The following is a 19479-nucleotide window of genomic DNA, read 5'->3' as shown; positions in this document are numbered from 1 at the left end:
TTAAAATCAAAAAGCTAAATCTATACTATCTAACAAATAACTAGGGTACTAAGGAGGTCTGTTGCCGTATAATTTAATTATATAACTAACGTATTAGTATTAGTTTCTAAGACAAAGTATACTCTATACAGCTAATAGCAGAACTTCTTAAATATCTTCAAAACAGTATAGTATTCTAACTTTCTAGTATTATATTTTGATTTAGTATCTAACTAAATACCTGATTTATATCGTGCCGGCTTACAGATATTATTTCGAATCTGTATAAGTACTCTGCCCTATCCTTTTATAGAAGTATCTGTAGTAATAATTATAAGAAACGGATAAAAGTTATAATCAATAGGCAGTACTGAGGGGAATTCTAAAAGATATAGCTTTATCTCCCTAAAAGCCACTTAATATACCTCTATCTATATAAAATAAGTATTCTTATATAGTATCTTATAGAGAGGCTTTATAATAATCTAGAATTTCTTAATTAGGATACAGAAGTAGACAGCAAGACTAATAAACAAGCAGAGGTTATCCTTAGATAATAGAGTAGGCTACTATATAACTTTTATAACTTTTGCTTTATCAGGTCTCCTGCCGTTAATATTACAAACCTATCTAACGACTTTAATTTCTTTTATTATAAATTAAGACTTTTCGGCCGAGATAACCGCTCTGGCTAATTCTAGAAGATACAGTGCTTTATTAAGATTCTAAATATACTTAAGAATATATTAGCGAATCCCTTCTTCTATAAACTCTTTATTATACGTTGTCTGTAGGCCTTTAACTACTATATCGTTAAGAAATAAACGTGCCTTTATACCAAAAATACTATACAAAATAACAGATATTACTTATTAAAACTATATAACTAAATTTACTGTGCCTTAGAGAATTATAGTTTAACAAAGCAGACTAAGGGGAGTCTAAATTACCGTTATATCTCGGTTATCTTTATATAACTTAATCTAGTTATATCTAGAGAAGAGGTCAACTAAAGATACTATTATTATTCCTGTAAATTCCTTAGCAAATTTATCTACTATTAGGGGTATATTAGTATCTTGCTTAGTTACTTTATTAATTAATATAGCTATATTAACTATTCAGTATTTACTGGTTTGTTTCTTACCGATAAGGAACCAGGAATTCTAATATAGGCTATTATAAGGTTTAAGAATACCTTTTTATAGTTAATTATACAGTATTTTAATAACTATAGTATTTAGGGTATAAGGAATCTTAAATCCTAGGTATTGCTATACTTTATAAGGAATAGTTTTGATATACTATAGAGGTATTACTTTATCCTATATCCTCTAAATATACTTCTATTCCTAGGCTAGAACTTCTTCTCTTTTAAACAGGAGTTCTTAAAAGAGTACTCTCTTATATAGCAGTAGGTCTTTTCCTATTAGCAGGATAATCTTTTACTTAGGGGTAAGATAAGCTCTTCTTATAATTACTAAGATATAGGGTTTTAATAAATAATTAAATTCTGTCTGAATATCTAACGTATGATACTATATATAATACTTCTTAAGATATTTATACTGCTAATCAGGATAGCCAACTAGGATTATTCTATCAGAATTAGATAAGTTTATAGGCTAAACCTTATCTACTTTCTTTTTATAAAGTATATTAACTTATATATAGTGATAAAACTGATATTTAGGATAATATTTCTATAGTAATTATATATTAGACCTATTCTTAAGAGAGAAGGCTGTATAATATTCCTAAGCAACTATTTAGTTATAGGCAATATATAAGGGTTAAGTATAACAGAGAGATAGTTTTCCTATAGGAAAACCCCAGGACAGTAGTATATAGAATTTATTATATTTTATATATTTTTATAGGGTTTTATTATTTTTAATTATTTTTGGTTAGGACAACTACCATTTGTGCCGACGGCGCCGGATCCGGCGCCCCCCTCGATCGGGTTTGGCGCCCGCCCTCGGGTGCCCCGTTCGGGTTTAGCGTGGCCCGATACGGTTTGGCGCCGCGCTATCCCCAAAGTGGTGTCCCGACCCACTACAACCATCTTGGGTTAAGTACACCCATATCCGGTTTAGTGGCTCCCGCTTGCCCCAATTTGGCATTTACTGCTCTCCACCGCCCGTCGGCCCCCACCGGCGAGAGTATATAACTTGGTGCGTCGCTCGACGTCCTCGCCCTCGTCGTGCTGCACTTCCCTCTCGCGCAGCATACTCCAGCGACCTCGCCGCACTGAAATGATACCGTATTTCCGGCTCGCACGGCATCCGCCCCTTGTTTCAGCTGAGCGCCACTCGCCCCGAGGACTGCGTCCTTCTCCACCGGCTTGCCTACAACCCGATCTATTTGTCTTGAGATCGTCCTCAATTCCAGCTATGGCGGCCGGACTGCAAGACTGTGCTTGACAGCACATTGGTATCTTCCTACGTATTGCTGTACTTTGCTATATCTTTACCCTCGCTCGCGTGCCTCTGTCTTGCCGTCATAGGCGCCGTCGACAAAGCCTGACTGTCAGGAGACTGGAGATTCGCCATTTTTCCCAAAGTATCTACGATGCGGCATTCTCCGAGACTATGTTTACCGTACGCTGATGACTCCACGTATTCTTGCGCCATTGGCTGCTCTTTGTCTCCGCCTGTCCATCATTCTGACGCAAAATAAGCGAATGCCTTGGTCGTCTACGGAATCCTTTGGCTTGTTAGATCCCCGATTGGGCCAGTCTAACTGGGGTAAGCACCAAAGTACACTTAAATGGATACTGGTGCTCGCGCCAAGTAATTCTCGGGGGACAAGCTTTTGGCTCCGGCCCTCTTTTCAGCAAGGCGCAGCAAGGCAGATTGACGCTTTCATTGTCAAACCTCGTCAAATCCGACGATGCGACGTTATTATCCAATGAGAAAAATCCCTCATGGGGTGGTCCCTGTGCATATGGCTCCCGGTCATTTTTGAGGGGGTTGTGCCGTCCGCATTTCCGACAGACAGTACCCTTCTCCGTGGCATGGTCTATACAATTCCAAAAAACGCCTGGAATGGCGAGACATGAGGAATAGGGGCCGTAGAATGTGTATATAAAGGATCTTGCCAGCGCCTCTGAACAGAAGGAGCATGACCTTCGACACTGGCTTATTTCTCTTTAATTTATCACAATATGCCTCCCATAAGTCTCGACAAAATCATCCACTATCGTCCGCCTACCGAAAAGACATAATTCCAAGGGCCACAGTCCATCAGTTTATACTCTCAGAATTATTCAAATCCATCATCTGAGGGCCCTATCCTAAGCCGTCCTTTCCCGCCGAATCAAGTCTGGCCGTCGGGCTTTCCTTTATCGGCATATGAACAGTGTCCTCAAATGGTTCCTCGTTCACCAGTTGAATCCGTGCCGTTATTACCCCTCACTGAGCCTGCTGAGGAGGTGGCTTTAGATTTGTCGGATGAGATGGGCATGGATTTTCCGAATATGACTCTAGAAGAAGATACCGACGGCCCAATATCGAACCCTCACTGGTCTAAGATTGATTTATTGAATGTTTTCGATGGGGCGTCACTTACAGGTCCAGCTGACCATTGTGATAACAGTACGTCTCAGAGATCGATTTTCTCTATATCCTATCCCGCCCGGAAAGCATGTTAGACAATTAAAGGGCTAATTTAATGTATTGCAAGCAGGGAGTCAGGATTATAGGTGGTGCCAGGGCACCCATATGTCTCCTTTACAACATCGTGGCGAACCAGACAGTGTTAAAGAGCCCACTGTTTCAATCTTGGCATCGCCCGGAGATGATCCTTTTCCCGCGGCAGAAGCGAACAAAAGTGAAAACAAAACATTGCCTTCTATATTTGCAGGTCAGTCCTTATTGTTATCTTACTATTAGCTTGTCACCTAATTTTGGTATACAGACTCAGCCAAAGTGGAGGGCAGGACTTTGCAAGATTCCAGTACCACTGTGTCCGCTACCACTAAGGAGCATCTCAATATAACAACCAACGAACATTCTTTGAGCTCTACGGATGAAAAGAACCCTGATCCTTCATTTGGTCTACTGTCTGGCGATATTGCCCCGTCAACTGGCGATGCCGAAGCTGGGTCAGATGAGCTTAGACAGTCGCCAGTTTTTACGAACAGTGAAGAAATACCCCCCCGAGGAATGCGGTGGCTACTCGATTGCAGAATTCTGCGAGAGTCTTCAAGCCGAGGCAAACGAAGCAGTATTTACTGATGCTGAGAACGAGCTTTCACACAAAGAAATCGAAATCCCGTCGACATCATGTGAACCTAATCGAATCAGCTCATCAGGGCGTCGTTCCATCTCCATGTCACCTATATCACAGCGTGGTGAAGGCCAGTCAAAATGCAACCGAACCGATACAGATGCAAATTTGCCTTCAGTGTCGGAGCTTCAATCTGTCGTCATCACCAATTCACGTTTCAGAGAGCGAGACATGAGGAAAATCGCACCATTAGCCCCAACATCCCGTCCAAAAAGAAAGCGAGGCCCATCCGCGTCATCACATGACGGCAGCTGCAGCAACGGCTCTAGTGACGCTGATGATGCGGACGACGTCAGCGAGAGCTCTATTCTATCCAACCGATCGAAAAGAGCTGGGCGGGCGGCAGTACAAAGTTCTCTTGCTCATCCACGGCATAACAAAAATACTCGTCACAACGTCCCCTCGCAGCGTCGCGTTTCTCGGGCCTCAAAAAATGAGGAGTCCCACCCCCAAATGCCGAGGGATCGGCATCCCATATCTAGTCTATCCGATATAGAGACAATTCCCATTCGAGGTTTCCTGACACGGGAAATATTTCTGTCGAAGGTTGTTTATTCAATTACCTTTGAGGAGCGAACAGAGCACACCTGCCTGCAGGAACCCGATGAGACTCCACCAGATTGTGAACGTAAAGCTCAACGCAGAAAGTTACCTCGGCAGAAAAATCACGAGGTTGGAAAATCAATTAGACCAGCTCGAATTCTGTCTAAAGACGAGCTGTCTAAAGACGACGAGCTTTTGATCGAATTGAAGGAAGAGAAAGGATTCAAGTGGAAAAAAAGTGGAGAATATTTCCCTAACAGATCAGTGGGCTCACTACAGGTGCGGTATTCTACACGCCTTAAGAGCCGGTGTGGTAGAAGCGATGGTCTTTCTGCGACGAATATCAAGAGCAAGGCTACCGAACCGTCATTAAGACAGCGATACGGTCCGCCTCGGCGCAGGCAAACCGTCGACCGTTACTCCCCGGTTTGAGATAGCAAGACTTTCGAATGATTATGTACCACTTATCACCCAGAGATACCTTACCACTTAGCCCCAACCTCCATAATTTGATGCCCGAGGATTGAAACATAATCAACGGTGGTGGCCCTTTCAAGATTTGAATGTAGAGCCACCAGATCTTGGGAAGACATCCAAACCTACCTGTCTTTCGCCTAAGATAACTCGAATATGTGTAGTACAATACAATTGAAATAATAGACGAGATGCAGGGGAAATCTGGGAAGTTATAATTTTTTCACCTTTTCAGAATGGGTTAACGGCTAGAAATTTGGTGTTGAAGTTTTAGGAGATATGATGATATATTTGACTGAATTTCCGATTCGCAGTCGATATTCACTTTCAAAAGAATCGGTATCATCCACTTCCATAGACAGGACTTTCGGAGGCATTGGCAACTCTGGAGACATATTCGCCGATGGATCCCTCCCTACTATGATTGAAAGTTGGGCTTATAATATATGCTTCGGAATTTCTCTTGGCGCCGCGGTGCCTCATATCTATTTATAAAAAAGAACTGCTAGTCACATAGTATGTTCTCTCAGGGATCAACCAACAGTCTTCGATTTCACATTATTGTTGGCGAATGCCGATCAGGGGATTCTTCGCGACCGATTGGCTTAGTAACAGGGGCCGGGCAGGCCAGTGAAATATTCTAGGCTTGGCCCTAGTCCCAGCGGCAAAGATCCGACGCAATTTGCCCTATCATTTCGGCCACATGTTTACCTACCAAGTGAGTCGGGAGACATCAATTCCAAGAAATGCGCACTACTTTAACTTGTGTACATTTATGATCTTCGCGCGATCCTTACGGGCGTGCTACTCCAAAGTGGAGCAAGGAGAAACATATAACCAATCATATGAGACTATACATATAGGGTTCTAGGAGGCCCTTGAGCTCCCAGCCATTCTCCCACGATATCTTCTTCTAGGAACCGTAGGCGCTCTAGGAGCAGGCTCGGGCCGGTCCCACCGGCTGGGCCAGCCAATCTCAGTTTGATGCCCTGTTTTAGCGCCGTGGGTCACCTGATCATGAAGCTCGTGAGGTGATATAGTAAAAATAAATATTCATATCTCTAATCTTCCATTTCCTCCAGTCCTAGGTAAAGAATTCGATGATGGAGACTCTCCCTGGAGCGTGTCCCCAGGCAAGCCTATTGCCTTTCACTGTTGAGGAATCGGGCCGATATTCAGGAGGAAGCCAAAGTGCGTATTCACCTGCAAAGTTTACCCACTGGCCTTCAATAAAGAACATATTGTCATCAGGCTCATTTGGGCCTGTCGTGTCTGGCGGGGGCTGGATCTTGAGGTATCCCAGGTCAGTCTCGAGATACGAACCGTCTTCAGAAAACTTCAGATCAGTTATTATTCTCTTGGACTCCAGTACTTTCTGCAAGGCGCCCGTGAGCGGATTCCACAAGCGGACAGTCAGATCAAAGGATCCAGAAGCTAGTATCCGGCTATCATGTAAAAAAGCGACGGAGCGAACGCCGTCTGAATGGCCCTCAAGAGTCTGCTGCAGAGCGCCTGTAGCTGGATCCCAAAGCCGAACGGTTCTATCAAAGGAGCCAGATGCTAGAAAGCAACCATCACACGAGAAAGCCACCGAAAAAACCAAGTCTGAATGGCCTTCGAGAGTATGCTTTAAAGTGCCCGTTGCCAAGTCCCAGAGTCGAATAGTCTGGTCATCGGATCCAGACGCTAGAAGGTGGCCATCATACGAAAAGGCAACTGAACGAATCCAGTTTGAATAACCTTCTAGTATCTGCAGTGGAGCGCCCGAGGCCATATCCCAAAGTCGAACAGTCTGATCATCGGATCCAGATGCTAGCAGGCAGTCATCGTTTGAGAAGGTAACTGAGCGAACGGCGCCTGAGTAACCCTGTAAGGTCTGCTGTAGAGCGGCCGTAGTCAGATCTAAGAGACTAATGGGCCCCTGATCAGAGCCAGACACTAGGAGGCGTCAATCACCTGAGAATGCCATTGAGAAAACTAAGCTTGAGCGGCCCTGACTAGACTGCTGTAGAGAGCCTGTAGCTAGATCCCAGATACGGACGCTGTAATCATAGGAGCCGGACGCAATTAGGCGGCCATCGGGCGAGAAATCCACAGAGCGAACTGCTCGGGAATGGCCTTCAAAAGTCTGCCGTAGAGCACCGGTGGAGGGGTCCCAGAGCCTGACGGTCCGATTATAGGAGCCGGACGCCAGCAGGCCATCGCATAAAAAGGCCACAGAAGCGACTGCACGCGAATGACCTTCAAGAGTCTGCTCAAGAGCACCCGCTGCCAAATCCCATAGTCGAGCTGTATGGTCATCAGAGCCTGACGCTAGTAGGCAGCTTTCGTATGAGAAAGCCACCGAGCAAACTCGGTCTATATGACCCGTTAGAATCTGCTGTACAATTCCCGTGGCCGAATCCCACAGGCGAATAGTCTGGTCATCAGAGCCAGACGCTATTAGGCTGCCATCGTATGAGAAAGCCACCGAGCGAACTCGGTCTGTATGACCCGTAAGAATCTGCTGTACATCTCCCGTGGCCGAATCCCATAGGCGGACAGTCTGATCATCAGAGCCAGACGCTAGGAGGCTGCCATCACGTAAGAAGGCCACTGAGCCCACTCAGTCTAGATGGCCATTGAGATTATGCTGCAGGGCGCCTGTGGCCAGATCCCAGAGTCGGACAGTCTGATCATCAGAGCCAGACGCTAATAGGCGGCCGTTATTTGAGAATATGACTGAGTTTACCGGGCCTATATGGCCCTCAAGAGCAAACAGTATGGAACCTATAGTTGGATTCCAGAGCTAGACAATCTGGTCATCAGAGCCAGACGCTAGTAGTTTGCCATTATATAAGAAAGTCACCGAGGTAACTGGATGAGAATGACTCTAGAGAGTCTGTAACTCTGGACTCCATGTTTTCTGGGCTTCCGATGTCATACGTATCCATAGCGGTTGCTTAACTTTCAATTTTTTCCGAATCGTTGTCATTTCTAGTGTAAATACTAGGCCTGCACAGTAAATTTGAAGGGGAGCGTCGTCAGCTATCCGTTGATTCTTAAGGATAAACCTCTTTACATTATACAAAAATTCCGATAAATTCTTATATTCATTCTTGCTATTATTAGCATAAGGACATCAAAATACTTGGGAACACTTACTTATAAGGCTGATTACAGTAGATTAATAATCCTGATAACTTCAGAAACAAGCTTAAGAAGGCTCATTGCTTCTACCCAGTAAAGGAAATGCTTCTCAAGGAATAACAACGCTTTATTTATTTCAGCAATAGTTAGTTTGCTTTCTGTTAGGTAATAGGCCTAATAGCGACATGAATATTGTAACTCTGGAGAGATATAGTAATTAATAATCTGGCGATTAATCTCTAAACGTTTTGTGCCGTACTTAATCCCACAGATATTCTTTCTCAGAGAGCCACATACGGAGAGGCATCGAATGAATAATCTCTGATGCGTCTCCTTCTCATCTACCCAAAATATAGTTCTGCCTTGTGTTTCCTGATCAACGAGGAACTCTCGAAATAATAAGTGAAACAGGCGTATTGGCTTTGCCAGATCACCAGGTATATTTAAAACTGAACGCAGTAAATTCAACCTACGGTTAGTTTGCCCTTCGGCGACGCCGAGGAGTTGAGAAAGTGAGACCGCCGAGAGTAGGCTCTTAAGCATTACAATAGCACCAAGAAGTTCCCGATAGTCCTGAATTAATTTCCTTTCCTGGTTTTTGCTCTGTCCCTTAACAAGTCGATTCAACACTGGAAGGTACGTCCCGTCGAATTATAACGCATCGTTTCGATGTATAAATATCTCGGCGAGACTGTCCCTTAAATCCCACTGAGGGTCCTCGAGTATATGGCACGCGGTGGCGGCAAAAATGAATAACGGGCTTGATAATTATACAAGAGATCGAATATTATTGGCTCCAGGCCAGCCAGCAGGTAGTAACCGATCCGCTCTTATCACTGAAAGTCAGTGCCTTAAGAACAAGGATATATCATGCTCTATCGCTAATTTATCGATCTTATTGAGAACAAAAATAACTTGCCCATCGCTTGTGGCTTTAGAGAATTCTCTGAGGATCAGCCATTCAGGCCTGCTTGTTAAAAAGATTCGCAGACGTATAGCGTTAAGTAATCCTAGCTGTAGTAGTAACTGAAGAATAATTCGGATATTCTTATCCCGTTTACATTCGTCCAATGCGTCAATCACTATCACGAAGGTAGACGTCGGAAGATAGCTTGATTCTAAGCTTAGCAGTGGCTGAAGAAGTAATTTCTCAAACTGCTCTTTCAACGATCTACCCACAACATTGGGATCGTCGTTAAGAGCTTTCTGGACAAATAGAATTAACTGAGGAAGACTTAGCACTAGCTGCCTTGTAATTGTTGAAAAGAGCTTCATGGTATTCCCTCGATCTCCTTCTCCTCTCTTAAAAAAGAAACTTGCACCTAGGAGCTTCGCCTCTTTAAAGGACTTTGCCGTTGTTCAGGAAATCATTGATTTCCCTGTCCCGGCCTTACCGTTCAGCCAGAATATATATTTTCCTTGGGGTGATACCGCCCATTCTGCGATATAGCAGAGAAGCTTAGTTCTTGTGCCTGGGAGGCACTTATCCTTATGTTGATCGATATATGAGTTGAACTCGGCCCTATGCACGATCGGCAGCTTGTTGAGACTCAAATTCCGATCAAGACGGTCTACTCCCTGAGCCAAACCGCTTAAAAGGGAACTATTTATATGTAAGCCGATTGCGCCTAGTGGTTTTGGTGGAGGAGCCTACGTCTGGTCAACCTACAGAGATAAAATAAAAGATGATTTGTATCTCTCTAGATCATGAATGGTTTTGTCCACCTCTATGTGTCTGAGGGGCCATTTTAAAGCTTGTATACCGAGTCTTCTTATCATTTGCCCCCCCTCTTGTTGGATCAATCTTCTCTTTCAGGCCATCAAGGCACGACAGACAATCACTAATATCGTTGACTAGAGAGGAGGAAGTGCCTAGCTTTGCGTCACAAGGTTCTTTGAGAAGTCCGCTCAACTTGTGGAGAATGCTTTCAAGATCTGCAACCGTTCGCTGCAAGGCAATGATTTGATCTTGTGCATCCTTCGCCTCCTGTAAATAGCTTCCATAAATTTTCACAATACTTCCCGTAAGTTGAATAACCGCGATGACGCTAGCTGCAGATGAAAGACCGTCTATATCAAAGGGACTCAGGAGGAATCTTTGGCGCTTCAGATAATGAAGGTAAGCGGACTGAGGATTGTAGAATCTATATATTTCTTCGACACGTATATATGGATGAGGGGCTGGAAATAGGGAGAAGGCGGCAGTGTTACAAGCTTATAATTGGTGGGAACAATGTCAAATAGGGGCAGGGTGTGACGGGCGGGGTAGTATGAAGCGCGTATTTACTTGGAAGAACATGGCTCTATTCTCCCTGAAGCGATCATAGGTCATCATATAGGTAGCTAGATTTCGTGACGCTGCTGAGCCAGTAATATGCCCAATTATGATGTGTGAACTGCCTGCTCAGCTTTGATCAGCCCCTCGATTAGCCGCAGGTTCTCTTAGCCTCGTATCATAGCGATACGCCTACTCACTTGAAACTCAGTTGGGCGCGAACGATTATTTTTCAAATTGAATCAAAAATCAACCTATTTAAGCCTCGCCGGAGCTCCATCTGATTGGTGAAAAGAAGGGATATAGGGGATAATAGCTCGGGCGGTGACCACCCCGATCAGTGCTTTGCCTAAGGAGGTTTGTGCTGATCTGACTTCCGGGACAAGCATTTACCCGGAAACGCGTTACTGCAGCCAGCCAGGTTTGGTCAACCAAGAGCGAAATCTACAGGTATGCCCCCGGACGAGTGGTCCGCAGGGTCGCTCTCGAATCAAGGCCCAGCCCTACCAGCAAAATATGTCTAATTGGTTTCGCAATAAAAAGAAGTCTCTGTGAATCAGGACAGCTTACTGAGTACTTTACCTAATACGTGCAAGTTAGGTACATAATAACCACAGTAGCCTAAGATAAATCCTCAACAATCAGCTTAAGATTTTCCTGGAGGGAAACAGTTGCCTTGTTTTGTTCGAGTCAACGTTTTATTGGTTAACCTTTTACTCCATTCTCTACTTTGGAGTTGTAAACGGCGGACCTGTGAACTGTTATCCGGTTAGTCTAATACGCCGTCTGTAAACTCCCTCAGACCGCCCGGCAATAAAGACCTGCTGGCATCGCCCTCATGATTCTATTCCCTCCTCTTCCCTCCATCCCCTCTATCCTGCACTCATCACCTTCTCCCTTTCTTTTCTATCGCCCCCACCGGCCACTGTGCCTTTGGTTTCAGCCCCACGCACTGCCTCCTTTAATTAACCGGAGGTGCATTTTACCGCAGCTGCTGCTCGATCCGACGCCGTTCTCACTCTTAGGGCTGAAACAGCAGTCGCCAAGGAGCAGAAATGTTGGGATAATTCAGCCCGTACCGACAGCGTCTGTGCTAGCGTCGATGCTCCTACCAACATAAAAGGGAGTGATCGTACAAAGCTATCCAGCTATCTTTCTCTCCCCTCCGCGAACGAGCGTTGTCCGTTCTTGATTCCGCCGAATTCCGACACATCTGTAAGGTGTTTATGCGCCGTGGACGCCGTATGCCCCATCCCCTACCTGCCCTTTGTGAGATTATATTGTACAGTCCCGGTGTCGCAGAATGGCTCTCGGTTGCTGGTTACGAATGATTTGACGCCCGGATGTCATCGTTAGGTCTCTCTAGTTCTCTACATCTAATTGATACTCTAAATCCAATTGATAATTTTTCGAAAACAAAGCTCGGTGGTATAGGCCAATTAGCAAAAATACCGCATTCGCCTCTGTTCTCGGTCGGTGCTGCGCCTCGCCGCCAATGCTAGACTGAAACTGCGAAAGCTATATAATGATCACAGCATCAACTCCCTAATGGGTGAATCGCTATAAACGGGCTGATGACCAGTGCGAGCATGCATCGCAATGGTCATCAGCATGCGAAGCGGGGATTTTCGCCGGTGGATATAGGCTGTGGTCTCGCTTTTTGAATGAAATGGCCTGGATTGCAGAATCCGGTCGGTATCATCTGCTCTACGTAGAGGGAGTGTTCACTACATATCCCTAACAAATTTGACTATTCCCTGCGAATCCTTTCGACCGTAGAATCCTTGCCAGACCAAAGCACAGCCCGTGCGAGATTCCTTGAGACTTTTCCGGCTACCCAGGGCACCGCCTTCCTGAGTGCGAAGGGACATGTAACAATAGAAGCTGAGGTCGAGGCCGTCATGATGGAAACAGAAGTATCAGCTGGGGAAATGAGTGGAATTTTTGGTGAAATAGGTGAGTCTCCGCTAGCGTGCTCTAAATAAGGCTAGAGAGTAGCGGCGCCCAGCCCGCAAGGAATATTTAACGGCAGAACTTCTTGGTCTATGCTCCCTCCTTGAACAATCCTACACTCCGTTCAGTTCCCGATGGAATTTATGATTATCTGCAATTCGTTCAAGATGAAGCAAGAGAAACTCAAAGGAGAAGATGCTGATGAGAAGTACGACTGTTTGAACTGCATCCCCTTCTAGCATTTGGAGAAAAGGTTCGGCTGTTAGGCATCTCTTTGAAAGATGTCAGCCATATTCCCTTTTGAATGATCCACCGAGAAAACTAACACCGAGCACGTGACGACTTCATAATTGTCAGACTCTCAGCCTTCTGGGAGGGACCAATTTCTCGGGCAGAAACGTTAGGCGTTCAGGTGTCGATGTTCTGTCACCTGACACCCTAGCTAGAAGGTAAGAATACAAGGGGTATATAATAGATACCCGCCTCCCTTCTTGCCTAGCATCAACTATAACCTCATGCTCCCTCTCTCAATCCATAATATCAAACAAAGCCACCTGTGCCCTTTACCCACTATGGCTACCCCTGATCTTATATACTCTCTTGACCAAGAAATTGCTGGTTTCTTCAAGAAGACTGCAGCGACTCATTCAGAGTGTGACACTTTTGCAAGCAAGCGTCTTAGTAGGAACATCGTTCCGGTGGCCGTACAAGGGGTATATAGCTATACTGTCTATGCCGGACCCAATGCCAAATTTGTCGTTCAGTTTCGTCTTGCGTCCCTCCAATTAAGTATAGAGATTACAAATCTCGCTCGAAGCATCTATGGTCAATTTGCACCCCAAGTGATATTTTTGGGGAAAATTAGTGAAGTAATCAAAAGCAAAGAACCGCTTCAGATATACGTTATGAGTCGTATACGAGGTATTAGTTACTTGGATTTTATCCTGGCATATAACAGCCAGGTACCTGAAAATTCACCAAAATTTTCTTCATGGCACAAGAATCTTGTAATTAATATCGCAAAGTATGCTGAGCGTTCTGTTAATCTCGTTCAAAGAAATTCTAAATCGCTAATAACGCGCCCTGTTAGATTCTTCGCTCTTTCATGGAAAGGCCCTTAACTTATGGATCAAATATACTGCGACAACTTGTACTATCGGTACAAAGAAGAACTCGGTTTACTTCTTATTTCTCTTCTAGATCGCTTCCATCCAATAATCCAAAAGTCTCTTAACTCATTACCGACCATTTTTTCTCTTCCGATGGTGCTACTCCATAAAGACTTTGGTATTTACAATATTATTGTGAATGAAACATCTTACAATTTAGTCAGGGTGGTAGATTGGGCTAAAGCAGAGATTATACCATTTGGCTTAAACCTATACTCTCACCAGCGACTAATAAGCAAGGTTTATCTCAAGAATGGCTGGTCCCGGTATGACAATTATATCACTTTGGAGGACATATTCTAGAGCATATTCACCAAGGAAGCTGGAGGGCTGAGTAGTAAAACAATCAGAGCCATTAAAGCCACAAGAATTATAGGACTGCTGCTATCTTATAGCTTCACGAGTCGTCTCGCGAATATATCGAAGCCAGTACCTATCCAGGATGATGAAAACAGAGCATACAACATACGTGATCTGGATAGGCTGTTAATTACTCCACCTACAAGGTTTACGGATTTAGGATAGACAATAAATGCTGAAAATAGGATAAGAAGAAGAGATCAGAGATTCAATAACCAAAGAAAGGAATCAATACTTAAGCAGATTAAAGTACACTAACTATAGCAAGAGAGTCCTTCAGGTCGTCGACAGTTTCCAATTTAGAAAGAGGCTTCCCTACATTAAAGACTTTGTGGTTGCCAGAAGTCATAACCGCATAGGTTTCATTTACAGAGCAAACACACGGCCTACCACCAGTCGCCTCGAATTTCCAGCCTATAATGCGGGTCGGCACAGTATTCTTAACATAAGTTGATTCCAGTATTACAGTCCCTTGATCGAGAATAAGTTCCGACATAGAGTCATCAAGGCACCCAAGGACCTAGAGACCAATAAGACTTGCGAGATTGTTCTTAACAATATAGTCAATAAACTCGTCAAGAAATCCCGGGCCAACGCCAGATAGATCAGGAAGAGGCCCATCCTATAGCTCATAAGCACACAGCCTATCTTTAGTCAGAGCATAGATGTATCCATAAACACGGGAGTGATTAATCTTGTCAATATCGGTGACTTTAGTCCAGCGAAGGGAGGGGCTTTCAAAGTTGGTCCCAAGCATGACGGTGCTTTCAGGAATCTTAAAGTAGCCGTAGATTAAGTAAATCCCAAGAACGTTTTGGGCATTGTGACGGACGAAAATTTCCGCTAGGTTCTTAATATGCTCATCAGCAACACGGGGCTGGTCAGAGTCATCAAGAAGTGTGTTGTACCTAAAAGGCGTCAGATACTAGGTCAAGGTCTCTCTCAAAGGGATAGCAGCAGAAGATAAAATTGGATTCATACAGGGCACCACTTAGGTAGAAATCCTGAATCTCCAGAGCCGTCTCAAGTTCAGGAAGAACAGAACGCCCCACAATTAGAGTCGCCATTGTACGTAGAAGTCCTGCCGGATATATGGCGATGTGTTCAATGAAGATATAAAAGCTACTTAAGACAAAATGTTCTTAGGTATACTGGATTAGAGAAAGCAGCATAGAAACCCAGTCCCTATTTATCTCTTGACAGAATCCAAAAGGGGGCTCCTGACCTACGAACTAGGCTCAAAATGCGGCTCTGTCCAATGCCACACCTACTGACGGGCTTTCTAGCATACAGCTGAAAGTCCGTAGGCTGTAACTTGAAAATCTCTCTAGTGTTGTGATAGCTTGTGAACTAGCGTATGTCCATTTAATTATTTCTCGAAGGAGCTCATGCATGCTACACTCACCATTTTGGGGATGGATCAACGCGTAGTCTCCTTCAAGTATCACCACGCAGGATTATTGGTTAAAGCCAGTGCCAGGGCTCGAAAATGGCAGCGTGCATACAGCTGAGTGCGTCAAAAATTTGAGTTAAAAGAGGGGAACCCTGTCACTTACCAGGCCAGTGCAGATTTCTTGGCGAATGAGAGCAAGGTATTCGAGGGGAAAAGAGGACAAACAAACGGGCTGCATCTTCCGGACCGGGGGGCCTTGGGCAAAATACCTCACTTTAGAGCAACATTGACTAGAGCGGGGTGCGCGGCGCGAGTCTAACACATGGAGATAGCTGCATCAACTCTGACAGCCATGCTGTGCAAGACATAAACACGTGATCTGATTGATTTCCTACTAAGTTACTAACTACAAAGCGGTGCAAGATTGAGATATCGGGCGTGGCTTAAAAAGTGTGGAATGTGGTTTATTGGTATACACCCGCGCGCACATTAGGTGGGCGGTTACAAAACTATGAAAAATGGCTCCTAAACGATCTCAGGGAATTTTTCCATTTTCATAGCTTCTTGTTGCGATATTTTCTTTATTACTCGTCCATATTGCATCCTGAAACTCGAAAAATGTAGAATGAAACTGCCGCCTTTCTTAGACTTATTAGAACAATCTGGAGCTATGCAGCATATAAGTAACGTAAAATGATGGAGAAGTCAAAGCACGTACCGTCGCAATTTGAGTCTGCAGATTGGGTTTCACATACGCAAGAATAAACAAGCCTAACAAAAGAAGCCATTGGCCCACTGAGCTAACAGTAGACGCCCACAATGCTCGTTGGTGTCTAGTAGTTATGAGGTCCGGAACTCGCCAAAATACCTCGAAAGTAGTTTTTTTGCGGATGCCATGACCTTTTGCAAATGACCCAAGCTCTGATAATTTGCGCATGAACGAAGCTGAGACTAGCCAAGGCCATGACCATATATAAGGGAAATAAAACATTGCGGTACTCCTGCTTTTGTGGTCAATTAAGCAAGCACGGTGCGCGGAATTATCAGTTGAACCGCACCGACCAATACATGGAAAGTGATAGAAAAATCATTGCTCCTAGGAATAATAGGGCAAACACCATATAAGTTAATAATGATTGCAAAGTACAAACACTAAGGTACTGATAGAGGTCAGTAGTACTCTCTCTCTCTCTCTCTCTCTCTCTCTCTCTCTCTCTCTCCTTCTCTCTATTTCAATGCGCTTACCTCGCTTAACCCAAGTAAAAGAAATACCCAGCCAATTTCCTGCTGGAGTATTGGCCAAGACAGGTCTAGAAACTAGTTAGGCCCGAGATATGAGATATAGAGAGTAGAGAGAGACTTAATCCTTACCTTCCGTCCTCTTTGATTCAAAAAGTGCAAGCGGAATGGATACAATAAGTCCCAAGAAGGCGGCACTGCCTATAGCAAGTTGAGAAATGATGAAATATTCTCTGCTCGATTTTCGGAGGGTGAAAGCTCTAATTGACAGGAGCCAGAGAAGAAGACTTGTTCCACAGCAAAAGAATACTATTGTGGATGTGATCAGTTGGAAAATCAGTTCAGAATACATATTTTCCTGGATTTGATATTTGCTATCAGACCCACGAATCGTTATATCCGTTATTCGAAAAGGAAAGAAAAATGCCATGCCTTTACGTTCCTAGACCTGGGCTAAAGGAGGGCTTTATACATTACCAGGCTTGCATTGGCTAAATTGAAATACTGTGTATTATGTGACCAAGAGCCATCAAGGAGGAAGAGGACAATGTAATACTCGATATGCTAACGGATGAAGTTTCGGGCAAAATACCTAGCTTTCAAGGAAAATTGACTAGAACGACATACAAGAACCACCCAGCCTTCTAGCTCATGCTCATGATGTAACATTTTCCTCGGTCAATTTGCCCCGACTTTGGGGGAGTTCTGACCCTTAATTTCGGTTACATCACGAACTCTCCTCTCTTTCCCCGATACCGCATTGTTGTTGACTGTTGACATCAGTAGTTCCTCATCCTGCAGACTTGTGTAAATCAGAGCATATAAATGCATTTAGTGCATGAATAATTTCTCGCAGGGGTATTTGACGGCTCAATCTATGACATGTCATTCCCTGGATCAAGAAAAGGACTAGGTATAGATACCTAACCTTGGGCAGTATCGGGCAGTCTCGGGCAGTATCGGGTAGTCTTAGTAATCATGTAGCCTTCCCCGCCTTCTGCCCCTCCAACCAAACCCAAACGACCAACATCCTAATATTTTCGCCGCGGGCAGCCGACGACATCAATGTTGATCACGACATCTCCCATACTTATCTGATGAGCACAACCAGTCAATATATACCCGAGGAACGCACATTGCGAGTTTCAACCCATTCGGAATCGCCGCGACCAAATTCGATTATTTAGGCAACCGCACTGCGCACTAGTCTTGGTGCACTGAATAACTCAGATGACAAATAAAGCGGCGGTAACACAGTCTGACTTGGTACGGTACATTTCCTTGTATTTTGGATAATTTGACTGACCTGAGTAGGCAAGCCGCTGGCAAAATTTCACCACCGTCTCATTTCAAGAGTCGGATAAGAGAGCCGCCCACTACATCGATATATCCCTGACCGAAGAACAATTTTTTGCCTGTAAATCTTGCGAGGAGATCCTGTTCCAGGATGGTAATGGCTCAACTCTTTTTCGAGCAGTAGGGAGTGGACAAATAAAGCTACCGCCAGGCATTCAGGTTAGGGCAAAGGGTAGATCGGCCAAATCACGACCTATAGATTGAATTTACAAAATTATAACATAAAGTCCATCCAACCGTCAAACTGATCATCATAAGTTGTACTGGATATACATCTGCCTTCACATATCTTATCTCAATCTCCCTAGTTTCCTGACTCCAGGCTTAACTGCTTATAATAGCTTCGAAAACATTATCTCCAAACGCCACAGCTACCTGGTTCTTTACAGCGTAACCTACAGAAAATTGCTCTGATAAATATCAGTATTATTCAAGTGCGTTCTATATGTTACCTACCAGCAGCCATCGTGTCGTACCCTGCACAACCGAACAGACTTTGAAGGAGGCTCTGATTAAATATAATTATTACTCTGATCAATCTATCTGTAGATCCCTCAGATAGAAGGAAAGTTATGACGGAGCCACAGACAGCCTTAATAAGCAACCGAGGAAATGCAGTCTATATAGACTCGGGCTTAATGATCGTAGTATAGCACTATAACGGTCCTCCGCAAAGAGAGTATTAAAGACTTGGGCGTATAGTGCTATTAATAACTTACCTTAGACCTATATAATCTATAGCCTGGTTAGCTACTTTATAAGAGATATGGACGATAAGAACTTACTTTTTAGAAAATCTTCGTCGGCTGATGAGCTTAGAACTACCTTATTTATTTTATCACTCTTCATAATAATCTTCATAGTTGTTTGAGAAGCGATTATAGCTTATTTAAGCAATATGTCAAAGAGTTCTTTCTGTATAACCTTGATAGCCTTTTAGGTAAGGCTTAGCCCATAAATAATCAAAGACACACAGTCTAACTCTCTAAGAGCTGCCAGCTTCGGTTCACGCTGCTTATCAGGCCTAAATACTAGGCTTAGCAAATGAGACAACTGCCCCAATACAACACGACTGAAAGCCGTCTTCTTTATAGGCAATAATATTTTTGTAGCCTCGGTTTTCAGCAGCTGCTGCTTCAGAGATATTAAAGTTATCTCTAAATTTTTTAGGGTCAAAGCCTGAGGATCAAAGTCATCCAGAGAACTGATTATTTAGATATAGGTATCTATACTATAGAAATTTGATACTGAAGGCTACTAGGCAAAATAGGACGGAGGAGTAGGCAGTACACCTCGTTGAGATGATGTAGGTAAATTGC

At 43.9% G+C, this 19479-nt stretch overlaps 5 protein-coding genes across 5 annotated transcripts; 1 reads left to right on the top strand and 4 right to left on the bottom strand.

Annotated features, from left to right (window-relative positions):
• Positions 1-2071: 2071 nt before the first annotated feature.
• Positions 2072-2531, bottom strand: N7481_004924 (uncharacterized protein; the record flags this gene model as incomplete). The annotated part of the gene is made up of 2 exons (XM_057264143.1): positions 2072-2384; positions 2425-2531. The coding sequence occupies 2 exons, from the start codon at positions 2529-2531 to the stop codon at positions 2072-2074; spliced, it is 420 nt and encodes a 139-aa protein (XP_057125804.1).
• Positions 2532-4071: 1540 nt separating this feature from the next.
• On the top strand, positions 4072-5244 carry N7481_004923 (SANT/Myb-like DNA-binding domain-containing protein; the record flags this gene model as incomplete). Its single annotated transcript, XM_057264142.1, has 1 exon — positions 4072-5244. The coding sequence occupies one exon, from the start codon at positions 4072-4074 to the stop codon at positions 5242-5244; it is 1173 nt and encodes a 390-aa protein (XP_057125803.1).
• Positions 5245-6370: 1126 nt separating this feature from the next.
• Positions 6371-8219, bottom strand: N7481_004922 (WD40 repeat domain-containing protein; the record flags this gene model as incomplete). The annotated part of the gene is made up of 3 exons (XM_057264141.1): positions 6371-7224; positions 7285-7881; positions 8135-8219. 3 exons carry the CDS (start codon positions 8217-8219, stop codon positions 6371-6373), a joined length of 1536 nt encoding a protein of 511 aa, XP_057125802.1.
• A 1039-nt stretch (positions 8220-9258) lies between these two features.
• N7481_004921 (uncharacterized protein) lies at positions 9259-10543 on the bottom strand (the record flags this gene model as incomplete). The annotated part of the gene is made up of 3 exons (XM_057264140.1): positions 9259-9752; positions 9810-10043; positions 10141-10543. Coding segments are annotated over 3 exons (1131 nt in total), but the record flags the coding sequence as incomplete, so codon positions are not given.
• Positions 10544-14692: 4149 nt separating this feature from the next.
• N7481_004920 (uncharacterized protein) lies at positions 14693-15239 on the bottom strand (the record flags this gene model as incomplete). Its single annotated transcript, XM_057264139.1, has 3 exons — positions 14693-14794; positions 14852-15080; positions 15154-15239. The coding sequence occupies 3 exons, from the start codon at positions 15237-15239 to the stop codon at positions 14693-14695; spliced, it is 417 nt and encodes a 138-aa protein (XP_057125800.1).
• Between the last annotated feature and the right edge of the window lie 4240 nt (positions 15240-19479).

This window comes from Penicillium waksmanii (assembly GCF_028829765.1).
Source record: "Penicillium waksmanii strain IBT 27052 chromosome Unknown utg000004l:1.0-5674109.0:1.0-5678898.0, whole genome shotgun sequence".
In the NCBI taxonomy this organism is placed as follows: domain Eukaryota; kingdom Fungi; phylum Ascomycota; class Eurotiomycetes; order Eurotiales; family Aspergillaceae; genus Penicillium; species Penicillium waksmanii.
This window is presented reverse-complemented; position numbering and strand designations above follow the sequence as displayed.